Below are 17,290 nucleotides of genomic sequence, written 5' to 3'. Positions count from 1 at the left end.
TAAAAATACATTTTATGCACAATACTTTTATAGGGTTTCCTTTTTAAAAATATTACTTTATTTGTGTTATTAAATATTAAATATTAAATAAATATATATATATATATATATATATATATATATATATATATATTCGCAACAACATTTGGCAATACTGTAAATATTTTACTTAAAATAAGGTTTTTAAAATCCTTAGTTCTGCTCGCATTTATGTCTTTACTTTAGCACGGTCAAACAAGTTAAGATTTTGTGTCTTCAACATTTAAAAGTTATAATACTCCTAATTTAAAGTACAAAATAAGAGATACGTTTTAAAGTTTGTTTACCATTTTACTATATTATAGTTACTATAGTAAAGTTGATTTCCTCCAATACTAGATACACGTCAATCAGCCCAGAGTGACAGGATGATATTTTAAAATTTTATTGGCATTACGATTTAATTTCAATTTCAAGCAAGACAAATAATAAAATAAAAAATTAGTTAAATGTGGGAGGATCAGTTTTCGTTGGTTTATGGGTTTTAGCTCAGGTGCTACTATAATCTGCATGTCTACTCTACGAGTAGCGGTATAATAATTTAGAGCCTGTAGGTTTGGCCTCATTATACTTTACTTAATATGTTCTTGTGAAATATGTTTTAAATACGATGGATTACATAGGGCTCTAGTGTTATAGGATCTACAGGATTGTCGTTCCGGAAAATCAGGATATGTATATTAAGTACCGGTGTACATATATAAACTAATATAAGTGATTTAAAGTTTTCAGATAATTAAACCTAAAACATTTCGAACAAACACATTAAAAACAAATATTATAGTGAAATGTTAAACCGTGTACGACAAGCCCTATATTGAAGTTTAAAATACATTTGTACATTAAATAATTAAGTGTTTAATAACTGATTGGAGACTAGTATAAAACTGCATTTAATTATATGGATGCTCAGACCAAACTTACTCTTTAAATATGAACTACTTCTTAATACTAGAATATTATCTCTTAGTTTGTAGATGTGGATTTTACGGTTTACATGGAATAAAGGCTATCAGGTCTTATGGTCAATAAATTCGTAAAGATTATCAGTACGTTCTATGTAAGAAAATACATATTTACATTTAGCTTGTAATATATATTGTACACATATATTATTTTACATTTAATTCAAAATAATAAAATATATATTTATAACATTTCGGTAATTATTCAATGATGAATTCAAAATAAATTATAAGTGATTTTTCTTGTATGTATGTAATAATGAAAGTATGCTTATGAAACCTAACTAAAGAAAATAGTATCGAACTTATTACGTTAAAAATAATATTTTCCATATTTCGTTTGGCATAGTTATATTCTATAACCATGAAAAGATTATGAAATTACGTTAAATGTTCAGGGCTATTCGGAAATATTTTAAGGTATATTGGTTTAGCCAGACTGCTAGTAGTCTTAGTTTTAGATGTAAAATTTATGCATCCCTTTTAAATTAGATGAACAAGACCAGAATGGAACCGACTTCTTCGGCATACAATATGATGACCCGTTTCCTTAAATCATACACCTTGAAATATTACATTTTAACAAGGTTAAATTTAACGTTTTAAAGCGAATGGGAACATGCCCGGGGACATCCTACCGCCTTCTGTCATAACGCACACGCACTCTTTAGATAGAGTATCCTGTCTGTAATCGTTATATCCCCGGAAATAACAATGTAATTTTTGTTCAGCTTAATTAATTGCTCATTTTCCTAGCATTCTATACATAATATAAATGTTTCAGGATATTGAAATATTAAAATATATTTGACAAATTGTATTTAAGTCTTGAATCTAGACTTTCTTCAGGCGGGATGGTGTGACGTTATGATTATGACGTTGAAAAGTTCTTTGATGAAACACTCAACCAACCACACACGAACAAGTTTAGGATACAAGAGCCTAAGTGATTCGACAATCGTCGTAGTCCATGTTTTTTGTTCTTCTAGCTTTAGTGCAGAAACCATTCAACTAATTATACTCACAACAAATATGACCAAATACATATGTGCCGGCGAGGCATTAATTAATGGATTTTGGCAAGTGTCCAATTTTAAAATAAAATACATAATTTGGTAGGTTAAAGCTAAATAAGAAGAAAACTATACAAAATGGTTTCATTGATATATAGAGTCTAATGAAATATATGTTTATGTAACTAAGTTTTAGTGTGTATTGTCTGTTTATTCTATTTGGCACGGCCTAGCCTGAGATTTGACTCGTGTTTCTTTATAGAAATCCTTAAGGTTGGCCTCAGTTGGAGTCGTTCCAAAAGATTTTTGTGCACCAATTCTATGTTTATTTTTATTAAAAAAACAAAATCGAAATATTGCGATGTGAGTCGTGGCACTAGTTTTGATGGCCTGTTGTTTCATAAGATGGCTTTGGACTGGCGAGAATAATAATTATTGCACGTATGTTTTTATTTTAATTACTTTCTCACACATAAACATTAAAATTTTAATTAATCAATTCTACAAATCCCTGGCGATCAGTTATGAAACGCTAATAACGCCGTTATCGGAAGATCCAGCGTTTGGAGGATTGCTAGATACAATAGCTTGCGAATCAGATTCTTTATGGCATTCATTGCTATTTACAGAATGATTACTTACGGACAGCATCGCCTGCTCACTTCTATTGGCTTTTTCCGTACGACTATTTAATTGGTGATGAAGTTGGCTTAAGTTGCTATTTAAAAGCGAGTGATTAGCATGATAGCCGTTCACTGCTACGTGTTGAATAATGGATGAAGCGGCATGGGCAACTATAGTCTTTGACTCACTAGCTTCAATCAAGTCAACATTTTTATAATCACGTCTTTTAGTCAGCTGATTGATGCTAAGGGGATTATTAATATCTCGTGGGTTAGCACCAATAGGATTTCGGGATGTGTTTGGCATTGAAGAAATATTTAAACTACAATTACCAATTGACGGCAATGAAAAGATAAGATTATTGGAAACTGTGGGATGAGGCTTAAAAAATGGTTCAGATTTACTAGTGCTCGTGCTAACTACTGGAGGACTTAGCCCCATACCCAAGTGACTGAACCGATTTCCAAGCATCATGGCTCGTTCCTGAGATGAACCTAGACACGGACCGGTCATACATGTAACTGGCGAAACTGTACTTGACGTATTTGGGGTTGTACTTATGCTACTGGTTGAACCGCTGCTCGATCCCGAGGTTGACACCAATGTTGGCCGTTGCTGTACTGTCGACTGGTCTGCGCCGACAATTAAAACCGCATTAGAAGAAGCAGGAAATATAACATTGGTTGCTGAATTTGCATTCATGTTAAGTGGGCTTGCCAAGCTCATTGTTGTCGATGGGCTTTGTAAACTGGACAATCCACTAAGACAGCCTGGGCTTGGCATAGATTGATTAAGGGATTCCGAGTCCTCATCTTCTATTTTATTGGTTTCGTCGGCGCTTCCACAACTTCCGCCAAGTTTATCATCATCGTAGTCATCTTCGTCGTCATCACTTAGCTGACTTCCGTGTTCATCAAAACAACTGCCATCCTCGGCAGGCCCATTGCCGTTCAGGGCTTCCATATAACGAATACATTTCTTTTTGCGCCTATGTAAAAAAGAAAAACACATAATTATGAGTTAAATCTAAAAATTATATTTATATATAAACAACAAAGTGTGCCAAGTATTTGCATTCCATAAGATACAAAAACAAATATTTTAAAATTCATGCAGCAAGGATCTCAGTCCTAAGAGTTTCAGAACAGGTCAACAATTTTGTCGTACAAACAGCATGCCTATATGGTTTCGATTCCATTGCAAATTTCTCTTCATTATTACCGCCTCGTGAGTCAGTGAGTTCCTTTGTTGACACTTTGCCACGACACATACACCCTAAAAATCGTGTGGAGACGGCTCGATTCTCGTTCGATTTTAAATTACTTAGTACTAATTAGACGAGAAAAAAGTTTTGGGAAAAAGAGGATAGTTAAGGTGTAAGAAACGCATATAAAATTTGGAGTTTCCAAAAATTTTAAAATATAATATAATATAATATTATACTTATGAGCATATAGTCCGCTCCGATAAATATGTATTTAAATATGAATATATGCATATTTGACATCAAACTATAAAATAACCATAATAGCAGTATTCATATTAAACTGTACGTGTGTCAAAAATGATGCATACAACTTTTTTTAAAGTCTACGCTGCGCAACTTGGTTTTGACTTCAAAAAAGTATCCAATCTGACTGTTAATTGATATGTTTTAATTAATTAATGTAACCGACTGTAGGTGGCATTTGTGTGGAAAAAGAAACGGTGTGTTAAAAGTTGACTCATTCGTCTACAGTGCTTTTTTTACACTTGTTTGTAATCCATTACTTATGACTAAGCAATAGAATTCAATAATTGTCTGTAAAACAGATAGTTATACACCAATCGAAAGGTAGACAACAACTTATAAGGCAGATATGTCTTATATGGTGAAAGAGTAAACACGGAAAATTTTAAAATAACAAATTTAAAAAATTGGTGCTGGTGGAGCCGGTAGAGAGTAACTTCACCCACAACAAATAATTAATTATTGTTAAAAGATATATCAAAAACAAAGTTTTGGAAAATTAATATGAACAGTTTTTTTCACAGTTTTTTTTACAATTTCCATAAACTATGAAAAAATGCATTTACAATCCTTTCTATGCTTTAGAAAAGTAATTTGTTTAAATTCCACTGACCAACGAGGAAATTTAATATTGTCGGGATATATTACCATTTACATTTTTTATACATTACATAATTTCTTAAGCAAACGAAAATCAATAAACGAATCATCAGTAATAATATCACTGTGAATTCTTTTCTATTTCATTAAAATTCCTATGGTAGCATTATGATATAGTCTTCCAATTCCCTAAACCCCAGTTAGGTCGTGACGACTATCAATAAAACTGAGGGACTAGTAGTGCGGGACGGATGGATGGACTGTCGGACCGGCTATATCAACACGGCTGCTGATACTAATCGAAAAATTCCATTATTGCAATCTTTTGAATACCACCCGTAGAGGTGTACAAAATAGAAGACAAAATTGTATAGAAAATTAAAAAAATACATAAGAAAAGGTAAACGTAAACAAGTAATATTTTTTAAATTTAAACTATGCTAATTATTTATTGTTTAATGGAATTCAATTTAAACGAACAATTTTTAAACAAAGCATATTTTTAAACTGAAACAAAGTCGAAAGCAATTTTCCTCTCGCATTAGCTTGCCAATGTGAGTAATAAAGATATATCACGATGGTCGTGCTTGTAGGAAATAGCAGAGTATGGCAAAATGCATATTGAGAATTTACATTCTATTTTCAGTTTCAAGCTAATACGAATATGAAATTATTTATTTCTAAAATATGTTAAAAATCTGTTGTGATTAATGTTTAATGGAATAAAACATAACAAAAATATATACATTTCGTGCTTTAACTTTGTATGAGATGAATTATACCATATTTTTTTAGGTTTGAGTCGACAATTTAAGCAGTTTATCTTTAATGGCAATTAAATATTAAAATTGTTACAACATTAGGAAATAGGAGGTTATTGCACTAAGAAAAGCAAAAAAGTGCATCACCAAAAACAATACAAGTAAACTTAATACAAATAACGGAGCAAATAAAGGAAATATTCTATGATTTTGTATATTTCACACATCAAATAGAACAAATAACAATGTAGTCCTTTTTAAAAACGTATATCAGGGTTTAACAAAACTTATCTTACTTAAAGATCGAAAAAGTTAAACATTTTAAAAAATGTAATAAATAAATAATTTTGACAACAGTAAATCTAGTCACTATGTTTCAATATTTGTGCCTCTGCTATGTCGGTTGGAACACAGAAAAGTTTTTAAATTTTTCTAGGTTGTTATAAATAACGACACTTAAATGAACGGACAACCAGAAAAGCTCCGCTAGAGTTACTCGATAACATTTTTTAATCTGTTTCAGTACAATACGTTGATTAAGAGTACTGAATATACAAATATATTATATTTAATGAAAATGTATTGCATTTAAAATTCTACCTATATCCTTAAATTACTTTTATAAGAAAACTGGAATGGGATTTTAGGAACCACACAACATTTACATTAACTAGCTTTAATAGGTTATCAGAAAACAAAAGTAAATTATTTTCATATTTCAATATATGGAATGAAATTGGGTATTTTCATTGCCGATCTTTAATTTAAATCAGAAAAAATAACCATGCAATAGGTAAATGTATATAGGTCTTTATATACACAAAGAGGAGCTATTTTGTAAACCCTGATATGCATTTATATTAATTGTTTGATTTGTTATTTACGGGCTTGGATGTTGAAGCAATTTTAAGATGTAAAAACTGGTCATCATTGCTTTAGTTTATTGTTTCCTGGGGCTTCAGATGTTATTGTTCCTTTGCTGCACTCTTTTATTTGGATCTATAGATTTACATATGTCGGTGGTGCCTGCGGGGACAATTGCTGTGAACATGCGCTTGCTGCACCACCACCTCCTCCAGCTGTAACTGTTATTCCATTTAAAGATGCTACTGCGTTTCCATTATTGGTAGCCATCAATTGTACATGTGTATGAGAAGACGAGGTGGATGATGATGAGGAGGACGATGATGACGAGTTGGGCAACATTACCGTACCCCCACTTACAATAGGTGCCAGCATGCCAACACCAATGCTGTTGACTGCTGCATTACTGGTGATGCCAACGCTGCTGCCATTGTTGCTTACGGATGAAATGACACCCAAATTGGGACTTAAATATTGGTCAGGTAAGAGTCAATAAAAAGTCAAAAACAATGTGATTAACCGTCATTATTAAAATGGGGAAATATGTAATTAATGAATTTAATATTTTATATTAATATACGATGTATTTAGGTAATACATAAATTATTTTACTCAACAAAATACACCTTTATTTTTAACGCTCCCGCCAGTGAATTATAAAAACACAAAAAAAAAAAATCAACATATATTAATGAGCTAACTTTGCTCTATGCGTCTACTATACGATGGAGTGATATGTTTATCTGCTTTCCGATTAGTGAAGTATAAAATGAAACTGTTCAATAATTTATCCAAATCTGCAAAAAAAAAATGTTCTCTGTTTGACAATTATATTTGCTGTAAACATACACTTTTCATTGGGACCATTAGCTACGCACAAACCCATTATAAAGTTCCACGTTCCCGTTCTCTAACACTGGAATTAAAAATACCCAAATCCTAAATAAAAGATCATATCTGGTATTTTGTATTCATGTACTGAAAAGGCATATTTTCTTATAATCCATTCACGCGGCTTGCTTTGATTAAATAAAATAAATAAAATACATTTTGGCTTGATTAACAAGGTAATTATACCCGTTACTCGTAGAGTAAAAGAGTATACTAGATTCGTTGAAAAGTAGGTAACAGGCAGAAGGAAGCGTTTCCGACTATATAAAGTGTATATATTCTTGACGTCTTCGTCTGTACATATGAACGTCGAGATCTCAGGAACTATAAAAGCTAAAGGGTTGAGACTCAGAAACAAAGACGCTGCGCAAGTTTGTAGACACGCCCACTCTAACGCCCACAAACCGCACAAAACTATCACGGTCTATATTTTTTTCGCATTTTTATTAGTCTTATATATTTCCATAGATTTGCCAAAAAAACCTTTTGCCACGCCCGCTCTAACGCCCTAAAACTGCCCATCTCTTTTGCAAAATGTTTTGATATTTTTTCATAATTTTATTAGACTTGTAAACGCCCACTGTACAAACCGGTCACGCCCACACTTTTGAACATTCTTTTAATTGTTTCCTCATTTTATTCCCCACTATCTATCGGTACCCAGAAAACTGATGAAATTTCGGGTTCGCACTAGGTAATTAACGGGTGTTTAATTGTCGGGGAACTCGACTATAGCATTTTCTCTTGTTTTTACGGTAAATTCCGTAAACTTTGATATTTGTAAAAAAGACACTAGAATAACAAGATGCGTAACGTCAAAAGATTTTTGTTCAAGAGCGAGAGAGTGAAGAGCGCTAGAGCGAACAGCTCTTTTCTACGCATACAGTGATAGCAGACAACTGTATGGTGCGCACGTATGCTCATGCATTGTAAATTTGACAAAATATGCGCTTCACCTTAGAAGTTCTTAGACTTTAAATCTATATTATTTTTGATCAATTGGCACAATGTAAACAAATTCTTGTTTTGCATTGCCTTAACATTATTATTATTTAAATATAGCTTAGAAATAGTAATAGCCGAATATATGTACATAATATACCAAAATAAATTTCACAAATGACTATATTAGAATATTTGTCATTAGAGTATTCGGCTTGCGACGTGTGAAAAATTAATAAGGCAATGATTGTGGCGCTTCGTGCCTTAAGATATGACTTTTGCAATAAACAGTTTTCATATTTTTATTTATTTTATAAATTTTTATTTTCCATTACGTATTTATGTTTTAAATTACAGTAGTTATAATAATTTCCTTTGCATTTGCTTTAATTATTTAGTATATTTCTTAAGTGATTTGACTTAATAATAATATATGTAAATGGTCCAGTTTTATTATTTAACATTCAAGTTAGATTCATTTGAATTATTTTGTTATATTCCAATTTGATATTTTTAAAAAGTGCTCAATTTTCGGTGGGAAGAAAAGCGCTCCAACTTTTTGGTTTTCTTTTAATTTCCCTTAATCCGTTTGCTTAAAGTTGACTATACGCAGAGCTCCTCGATTTTTTCAAATTGTCGCTATATAACCGAGATTATATTCAATTTAAGTCGTTTTGTTGCAATACTAAAGTAGTGAAAAATTAACTCGAAGGTCATATAAATATAGGACCCCATTACAATTGTAATGGCCTTACCGTGGTGTTCCCTGGGTACCGATTATTACATATATTACATAATTAGTTATGTAATTATGTAACATAAATATAAATATGTAAACGGTAGCTAATTCGAGTGGCAATTTTAACAAACGAATTTGAAAAACTTTAAAATTATAATCGTGATATAATAGTGAATTATAGGGCTTGAATTTTAATTATTATTTTAGTTTATCATATTGCTACGAAATTTGCCAAAACTCCAAACATGTAAATTCGTTTCTTCGATCAGAATTGATTTCGGCCCTAAAATCGTCTTCTAGCACAAGTACGCACACATATTTTTTTATTATTTATTCGTCTTTTGTTTTTACTCACACAAACAAGCAAATTCCATTTTTAGATTTCTGACACTCTCAGCATAAGCGAGCGGACAGAGAGCAATTTTGGCCGTCACCAAAAAAGTGGCTGCATAGTGCCAAACCAATGTATGGCCGTTACGCATCTTGTTATTCTAGTGTCTTTGGTTATAAGCACATGCCATTGTAATAACTTTTCTAGTGCCACGAAAATAAAGCTAAAAACAATGTCATAAAAATGACTAAAATAAAACTATACTTATAATATTTACAACTAGATTTAATGTGCCTCCCACATTTTTAAAACGCATAACTAATATTTAAGAAAAGTAAAAACTAAATAATAAATAAACATGAGTTTTTCGGTCTTATAAGTTAATAAATCGTAAATAAGTTGCATATCGTGCAGTTAATAATTGTAGTCCTTTTTAAGACTTAATCATTGTATTGTAAATGTAATGGGGTATTTCTGAGATTTTGGGTCAGTGTTTTTTAATGTGGATTTCATTATAGGTCTAACAGGTGCAAAATTAATATTTTTATTAGAGTATCTATCAGTTAATATCAACAAAATTCACGCAAGACATAAAAAATCGCAGTATTACGGTAATTGTTGTTTTAAAAGTGGGGGGATATCTTAGTTTTAAATAATATGGTTCGGCACATTCTTAGAAGGTATTGTAGTTCTATGTTTAAATGAATGTAAAGTAATATGAAAGTTTAATAATGAATGAATGAATATACGTGAAAAGCCAACTACTTATAATTTGTTTACTAATTTTTTTTTTTTAGTATTATTTTAAAGTATCAATTTATGTGCTATTAAAATAAAAAATGAAGCTTTATTTAAAACAACAATTCATTACTAATGTATTAATATATAGTAATTTTTCCATTGTTCATATGAAAGCTTTTAACTTTATATAGTCGTTCGATTATGATGAAATCATGAGTAGAAACAGGCGGACGGCCAGAAAGTAACGGATATATCGATTTGTTCATACTGCTCAAAAATACATACATCATATGGTCACAAATGTCTCTCTCACTGCATATATATTTTTATCTTACAAAAATATATTAAAAAATGTTAAACATACTACGGATTGTGGGCAAAACCAAAATATTGGCATACCCAAACAAACATAGGTTACACATATTGTCTTTCCACCGTTTTAGTCGACTTAGACAACAGTTTTTGTAGTTTAGATTGCATAAGAAAATGTAAATTGATAAATGCATGACAAAAAATAAAATAAAAAAAATAGTGAGAGGCCTGGCCAAAAAGTTCCATGTGACCGTGCGAATAATTATGGACATGTACAATAATATATTGTCGCTAGTAATCCTAATAAAAAACAACCAAAATAGTTCAGAGCGTTTTTTTAATATTGTTTTCAATTTTTATATTGAAGCAACTTTTTAGTGAAAGACCATCTCAGCCCGTTATGCTGTGTTATTTGAAAATGATCATCGAGCTGCCCCACATTCTAAAGCTCACTACATACCCCAGCTTTTGAATTCCATCACCAAACATGGTTTCTTCCGATGGAAAAGATCGATCTTCATAATGATTCCAAAGACTGGTAAGGACCACACAGTTTCTTCATCTTTCAGACCAATAGGTCTACTCTTATGTTTTTAAAACTATTCGAAAAATACCTGCTAACCCGACTTAATCTACACCTGAGAGCCCACAACAAAATCACGGCACATCAATTTGGCTTTCACGAAAGCCACAGAACCATTGCGAAGGTCAATTGAATAACAACTGAAATAAGAACTGACGTATCCCAAGCATTCGACAGTCTGACTCGACGACCTAATGCTTAAAGTAAAAACTCACAAACTTCTTAAGTCATATAGTAATTTTTCAGTGCGGTGCATCATTTCCACATTCACTGATCATATAATTGAGGCTACACTCCCCAAAGGCAGCGTTCTTGGTCCTACTTTATACCTCATCTATACAGCAACGTCGCCTGACAGTATCCACATTTGCCGAGGATATAGCTATCCTTAGCCGTTTAAGGTTCCCAATACAAGCTACAGCACAGCTGGCTCTCTAACGTGACATTTATCTTTGTTTTGTGCTGGCTCTAGAACTGGCTCCAGCTCTCGGAACTTTTGTTCAAGTGCCAGAAAGCGGAGAGCTCTACAGCCAGCAGCTTTTTTCTACCCATAAAGTGACAGTTTACGAGTTCTTAAACTTTAAATCTATATTATTTTTGATCATGTAAAAAATTCTTGATTTGCATTGCCTTAACGTTATAATTATTTAAATAAAGCATAGAAATAGTAATAGCCGAATTCATGTACATCACATAAAAAAATGTTAGAAATTGCTATATTAGAATAATTGTCATTAAAGTATCTATTAGTATAGTATCTATTCGCAAGTCTCTGTCCGCACGTCGTGCTTCAAGAAATAAATTTTGAAATTTTGCATTAAACTGGGCGCATATTTATATCCGTTTCTCATAAAGTAAAAGGGTATACTAGATTCGTTGAAAAGTATGTAAGAGGAATTATGAACCGTTTCCGACCATATAAAGTATATATATTCTTGATCAGGATCAATAGCCGAGTCGAGGCCATGTCCAAACGGCTTGGAAAAATTTCCGTCCGTATGAACGTCGAGATCTCTGGAACTATAAAAGCTAGAAGGTTGAAATTGAGCATACAGATTCTAGAGACCCATGTTACCACACCAACTCGAACGCCCACAAACCGGTCAAAAACGACAAGCCCACACATTTAAAACATTTTTTGATATTCGGCCACGGCCCACCTTACACCTACAAAACGCCCGAAACCGTCCCTCCCACACTTTTGCAATTTTTTAAAATTTGTTTTTCATTTTATTTTCCAATATCTATCTATGTCCCAGAGAAATTATGCAATTTCAAACTCTCATTTTTACTAGCTGAGTAACGGGGAACTCGACTATAGAATTCTCTCTTGTTAAACCACTAAATCTATTGCATTATAAATAAAACATTTTCATAGCCTTCCTGACTATATATTGACTTATTCTGAAGTCTGCAGCGTAATAGAGAAAACCTTTGCGACCATATAAAATTTATATATTCTTGATCAGTATCAACAGCCGAGTTGAGTGTACATATACATTCTGCGATCAAATACGCAATTGCTCGTAAACCCTTTTTTGATTTTTTGGTTCAAATTTATGTTCCAACCGTTTTTTTTTTCGTGTCCATGTAAAGTTGTTATTGGATCGTCACATAAGAAATTAATTTGTCTAAATTTATTTATAAATTGATGAAAAGTTTTGCGAAATTTGTTTAGATAGTTGAAGAAACCCCCGTTCGTGTTATCGAATATGTTAGTGTATTTTACGATAGATAACGAACTAGGGTTTCTTATACCCTTAACCCTTCTTCATCAATCATAGCTCAGAAAACTATAATGTTTAAATAATTAATTTAAATAAACCGAAAAAATGCCTTATAAATATAGTTCTCACTAGTTACAGAGTAGCCATGTTTTAGGGCCACGCGGATTTTTAAAATGTTTTTATGAAAAGAGTGAAAATTAAAATAAAATTTTTTTGTCAATTAATTTGGAATTTCTTGCGTGAATATTGTAAATCCATTTGCAATAAAATGTAAAGCATTGTAAACAAAAATAGGGGTAAAACATACCTGCACGGTTTGCACCACTGACTCTGTTGATCTAGTCCAAAACGGGCGCGGCATTTTTTCATATTATTACCTAAGGAAAAAGAGGCAATTATAATAAGCAAACTTAATAAAATATGTATTAGTGAAAACATTGTTAATGGTTTGTTAGTTAGATATACATATGTTAAAAGAAAGGTAATGGGAATATACATGTTTACAGAATAAATAAAAAAAATATCTATGGCGATATTTTTAAAAACAACATATAGTAGACTCTCTCAAATTTACAATACCCGCACTGCACTTTACTTTAAAAAGTAACCCCTACAAGTTTTTATTTGTATTTTTTCAACAAATATTGATTATTAAAGGTATGCGTTGCAAAATTAAATAAAAAAACAAGTATCCTTAGAATAAGCATGTTAACTTCTTAGATCCTGTAAAATTTTTCGGATCGACGGACAGACAAGAAAACGGACAGTCGTTAAGACCCATCTAGATCATATATATATACGGTTGGAAGGACCTTTTCCAAACATTTGAAAGAATACCTACCTAAGAATACTAGTGACGGGTATATAAAATTATTTGACTGTTCTTATTAAAATAACGTATCATAATTTCATGCAAATACTTATATACTACTTCGAAATATGTTAATTTTAATGAACAGATTTTTACTTGAATACTTTCATGCAATTGACTTAATTTGGACAAAAAGTTTTCATTTTTCCATGCCATTTAAATTTTGTCAATGAATGTTATAATATTGAAAAATTTATTAGATCTATATTTATTTTTAATAAATTTTTGTTGTTTATGTTTATGGCTTGCCAATCGCTTTAACCCAATCAATTTTCACAATTTTATTCCGATCTGAATGGCTTATGTATCAGTAAATTATATGTTTATTTATGAATATATATATATATATATATATATGAATCTGTATGATACATGAATATGAATATATATATAAAAATATAATAAATATAGATACTAGTAAAAACATATATATAAAATATATATATATATATATTACCATTATAATTATTTTATTATTATTTTTATATAATTAATTATATATTATATATATTATGTATATTGTATATGTATTTATATATATATATTTGTATATATATTTATATATATTTGTATATATATTTAATATATATTTATATATATTTTTATATATATTTATATATATATTTTTATATATATTTATATATATATTTATATATATATTTATATATATATTCATATATATATTTATATATATATTCATATATATATTTATATATATATTCATATATATATTTATATATATATTCATATATATATTTATTTTTTATGCAATTGTTGCTGTAAATATTTAAAAAGCTTTAAATGTATTAACGAAATTTATTAATTTTCTTATATTTGACCTTAATTTATATTTAATTGATCATTTCTGGCTGCATTTAAACTGATTTAAGTTCTTAGCTTAGTTTAAGAGAATGTATCTAACCTCCATCATTGGTATCTTGCTTCCGCTTCCGTTTTTTGCCACGAGAGGCATTTGTACGAGAGCTCCAATCAGGATACATTTGCATGTGCAGTTGTCGCTCCCTTCGCGCCAACTCGTAATACTTCGCCTGCTCCTCACGCCCCAAGGCATGCCACTGGGAGTGGGATAAACGCGATGTATCGCGAAAAATAGTATATAATAACAGTATTCAAGTATACATATATATATTTAACCACGAATTTAAGCACCATCTATCTGTGATGCGAAAAACGGAATAGTAGAACTTGAGTATCCCAAAAAAATATGCTTTTTTCCAGAATATGTATTATAAAAGAAATAAGTTATAATATAGAAAAAAAAATAAGCACATAGTTGCCTGTGTTGCCTATTTTTGATCCCACAATTTTTTTAAATAAAATAAATTTTGTTTCGCTATTACTGTTACCAAAGCCCACTGTAGTCAAACCCATTTTTTTCGACATCTTTCCTTTGTAAACATTAAAAGTTCGATAAAATCAAAAACGATGTTATGCAGACATCTTGTACACAAGTAAATAATCGCAGCAATAGTCTTTCAACGGCCCATCCTTTCAGTAAGATCAACCGTACATTTTTAGACCGGTTTCTTGACAATCTACTCCTCTGTACTCTCCAACAACGAAATTACTATTTATTTTTCATTAATTGGCCTTTTAATTTGTAATTTTCTGACTGTTTGTATGACAGCTATAATTATATTGTCAAGAACTGGTGTGAACAATATAAGAGAATTTAGGATCAAGAGCTATAAATGTACTTTTTTCCGCTTATTATTGATTACTTCAATTATAGCTTTGATATTGTCGCCCGAGCTTATACTACTAATCAATAATTATATTCTGCGTTGCGCACTTCTGACAGAAATCTGCAAGGGTACAAAAAAGGGTCCCAGTTTCTGGGTAATCTGCTCTAGTTTGCTATGTTTCCCGGTCATAACAATCATCCAAACATTGACACATCAACTCGCAATCTACATTTTAAATACTTCCTCCAAAAAGCACCGAAGTTGCTTGCCCAAATCTAGAATATAAAGAAGTCCACGAGCCTAATAAAAGACAACAATCTTTTATAGACCGCTCTATAAGTATTCCAGATCGTAAAAACTAGACCGCTCTATAAGTATTCCAGATCGTAAAAACTTTTCGTTCACTTGTCACCCTACAATTTGTATATTTTATCAACCAAAACCATATGCAAGTCTTAACTAAAAGCCCTCAATATAACTGCGATAATATCCTGACATTCCTCGAAAACTCACACAATATACAAAGTGAAATAAAAACAAGCCTAATATAGATTTATGTTTGATTGCACGTTTCGTTTGCTTTATATGAAAAAGTTTGGACGTTACGTTTGCTTTATATACAAAATTATTAAAATATATATTACTTTTATTTGAACAAGTTTACTGTGTCATTTGCTTCTTTTGTCTACAGTTTCTCTTGCATCACCCCTCCACAACACCAATGCTAACTTAGATGGATAGTTCCAAGTGATGTGTTCGTTTAAATCGCTGTCAGCAATTGGACGATCTTACAATATGTGAAAAGCTTGGACTGATCGATCTTTAATACGGTTTCGGGCGCATGCTTTCGCCAATTCTATTTTAGATGCCACATAGCTTAGAAAGATAATTAACAATTGATTGCTTTAAAATTCAGCAACAAATTGGTCTAAATAAATATGAAAATATTAAGTTTAAATACATGTTTGTCTTGGTTTTTAGTTAAAAAATTACATCATTATACAGCCAATCGATCGTAGTTTGCTATTTAAAAAATATTAATAAGAAATATTTATAAAAATTACAATCTTAAAAAAAAAGGAAAAAAATAATATATTGAATTACACTAATCTGAGCTTCTGGGGACCATTTATTTATTTTATTTCTAAAGAAAGTAACTAAGACTTGAAATAAAAAATTAAAACCAAAGTTAAAACTCTTTTTACTTTGGTTATATGTAATGAATTTTTCAAATAAACACTATCCATTAGTTAATTTGTTGATTGTGTTTGTGGTTTGTGTCCTTATATATATATATTGTCATACTAAAAACCTAATCTTGATCGATTAATATTATCATCCCTTCAGCCAACACTCAATTTAAACATTTAAACAAAAATAAAATATTAGTTTAATAAGCGATGCGTAAAAACATTGTTTAGCAATGTAAGAAAGCTCACACTGAAGAAACTTCCGATATTTTTATTGCGTCAAAACTTAACTAAATGTTTAACTAAGTTTAAATCAAATTGATGAAATGCCGATATATATGAATTTTAAGATTACAAGCTATTTTACAGTGACTAACTATGATTAAACACAACGAAGTTATCTTTAATTCTACAAATTAAAGTTTATAACTTCAAAGTGAGGAACTATTTGTGTACTCTTTTTAGTTGTGAACCATACAATATTTTATTGTTTTATGTATGTACACAAATTACAAATACGTATTTTTAATTTACTGTTGTTTCTAGTTTTAATAGGTTAGTTGTTTATGTTAGATGTGTGCTATACGTTTTGTATGTTAGTGATTAAATGAAATAATATAAAAGTGAAATGCAATAAAAAGAAGAGAAGATTAATATTTTGAAAATTTTGTGCAGTACCTCCCGAATCCGTTGTCGATCTGTCTTTTTTTCGCTTTTTCTTTTTTGACACGTAACCATAGTTATCTCGTGCGCTCCACCCCGGATACAATTCCATATGCAATTGGCGCTCTTGTCGAGCTTTTTCGTAATATTTGCTTTGTTCTTCGCGGGAAAGTTCGTGCCACTACAAAAGTATTATTAATAAGTTAATCCATTAGAAG

General features: G+C 30.8%; 1 protein-coding gene across 6 annotated transcripts in view; it reads right to left on the bottom strand.

The window, feature by feature from the left end:
• Positions 1-1,581: 1,581 nt before the first annotated feature.
• Positions 1,582-17,290, bottom strand: part of LOC117146335 (protein pangolin, isoforms A/H/I/S) — a 35,492-nt gene continuing 19,783 nt past the window's right edge. For 2 of the 6 annotated variants that reach the window (XM_033312447.1, XM_033312446.1), the window contains exons 10-12: positions 17,088-17,253; positions 12,950-13,019; positions 1,582-3,629 (exon numbers count right to left, since the gene is read on the bottom strand). In XM_033312447.1, coding sequence (XP_033168338.1) covers positions 2,540-3,629; positions 12,950-13,019; positions 17,088-17,253 — 1,326 coding nt within the window. In that variant the 3' untranslated portion in view covers positions 1,582-2,539. Of the gene's footprint in view, positions 3,630-6,396; positions 6,843-12,949; positions 13,020-14,435; positions 14,590-17,087; positions 17,254-17,290 lie in introns of those variants that run through there. The other 4 variants (XM_033312451.1, XM_033312448.1, XM_033312449.1 and 1 more) reach the window with 4 other exon arrangements.

Source organism: Drosophila mauritiana, chromosome 4 (genome assembly GCF_004382145.1).
Source record: "Drosophila mauritiana strain mau12 chromosome 4, ASM438214v1, whole genome shotgun sequence".
In the NCBI taxonomy this organism is placed as follows: domain Eukaryota; kingdom Metazoa; phylum Arthropoda; class Insecta; order Diptera; family Drosophilidae; genus Drosophila; species Drosophila mauritiana.
Note: the sequence above shows the minus strand (reverse complement) of the source record. Positions and strands in the feature narration are given on the sequence as shown.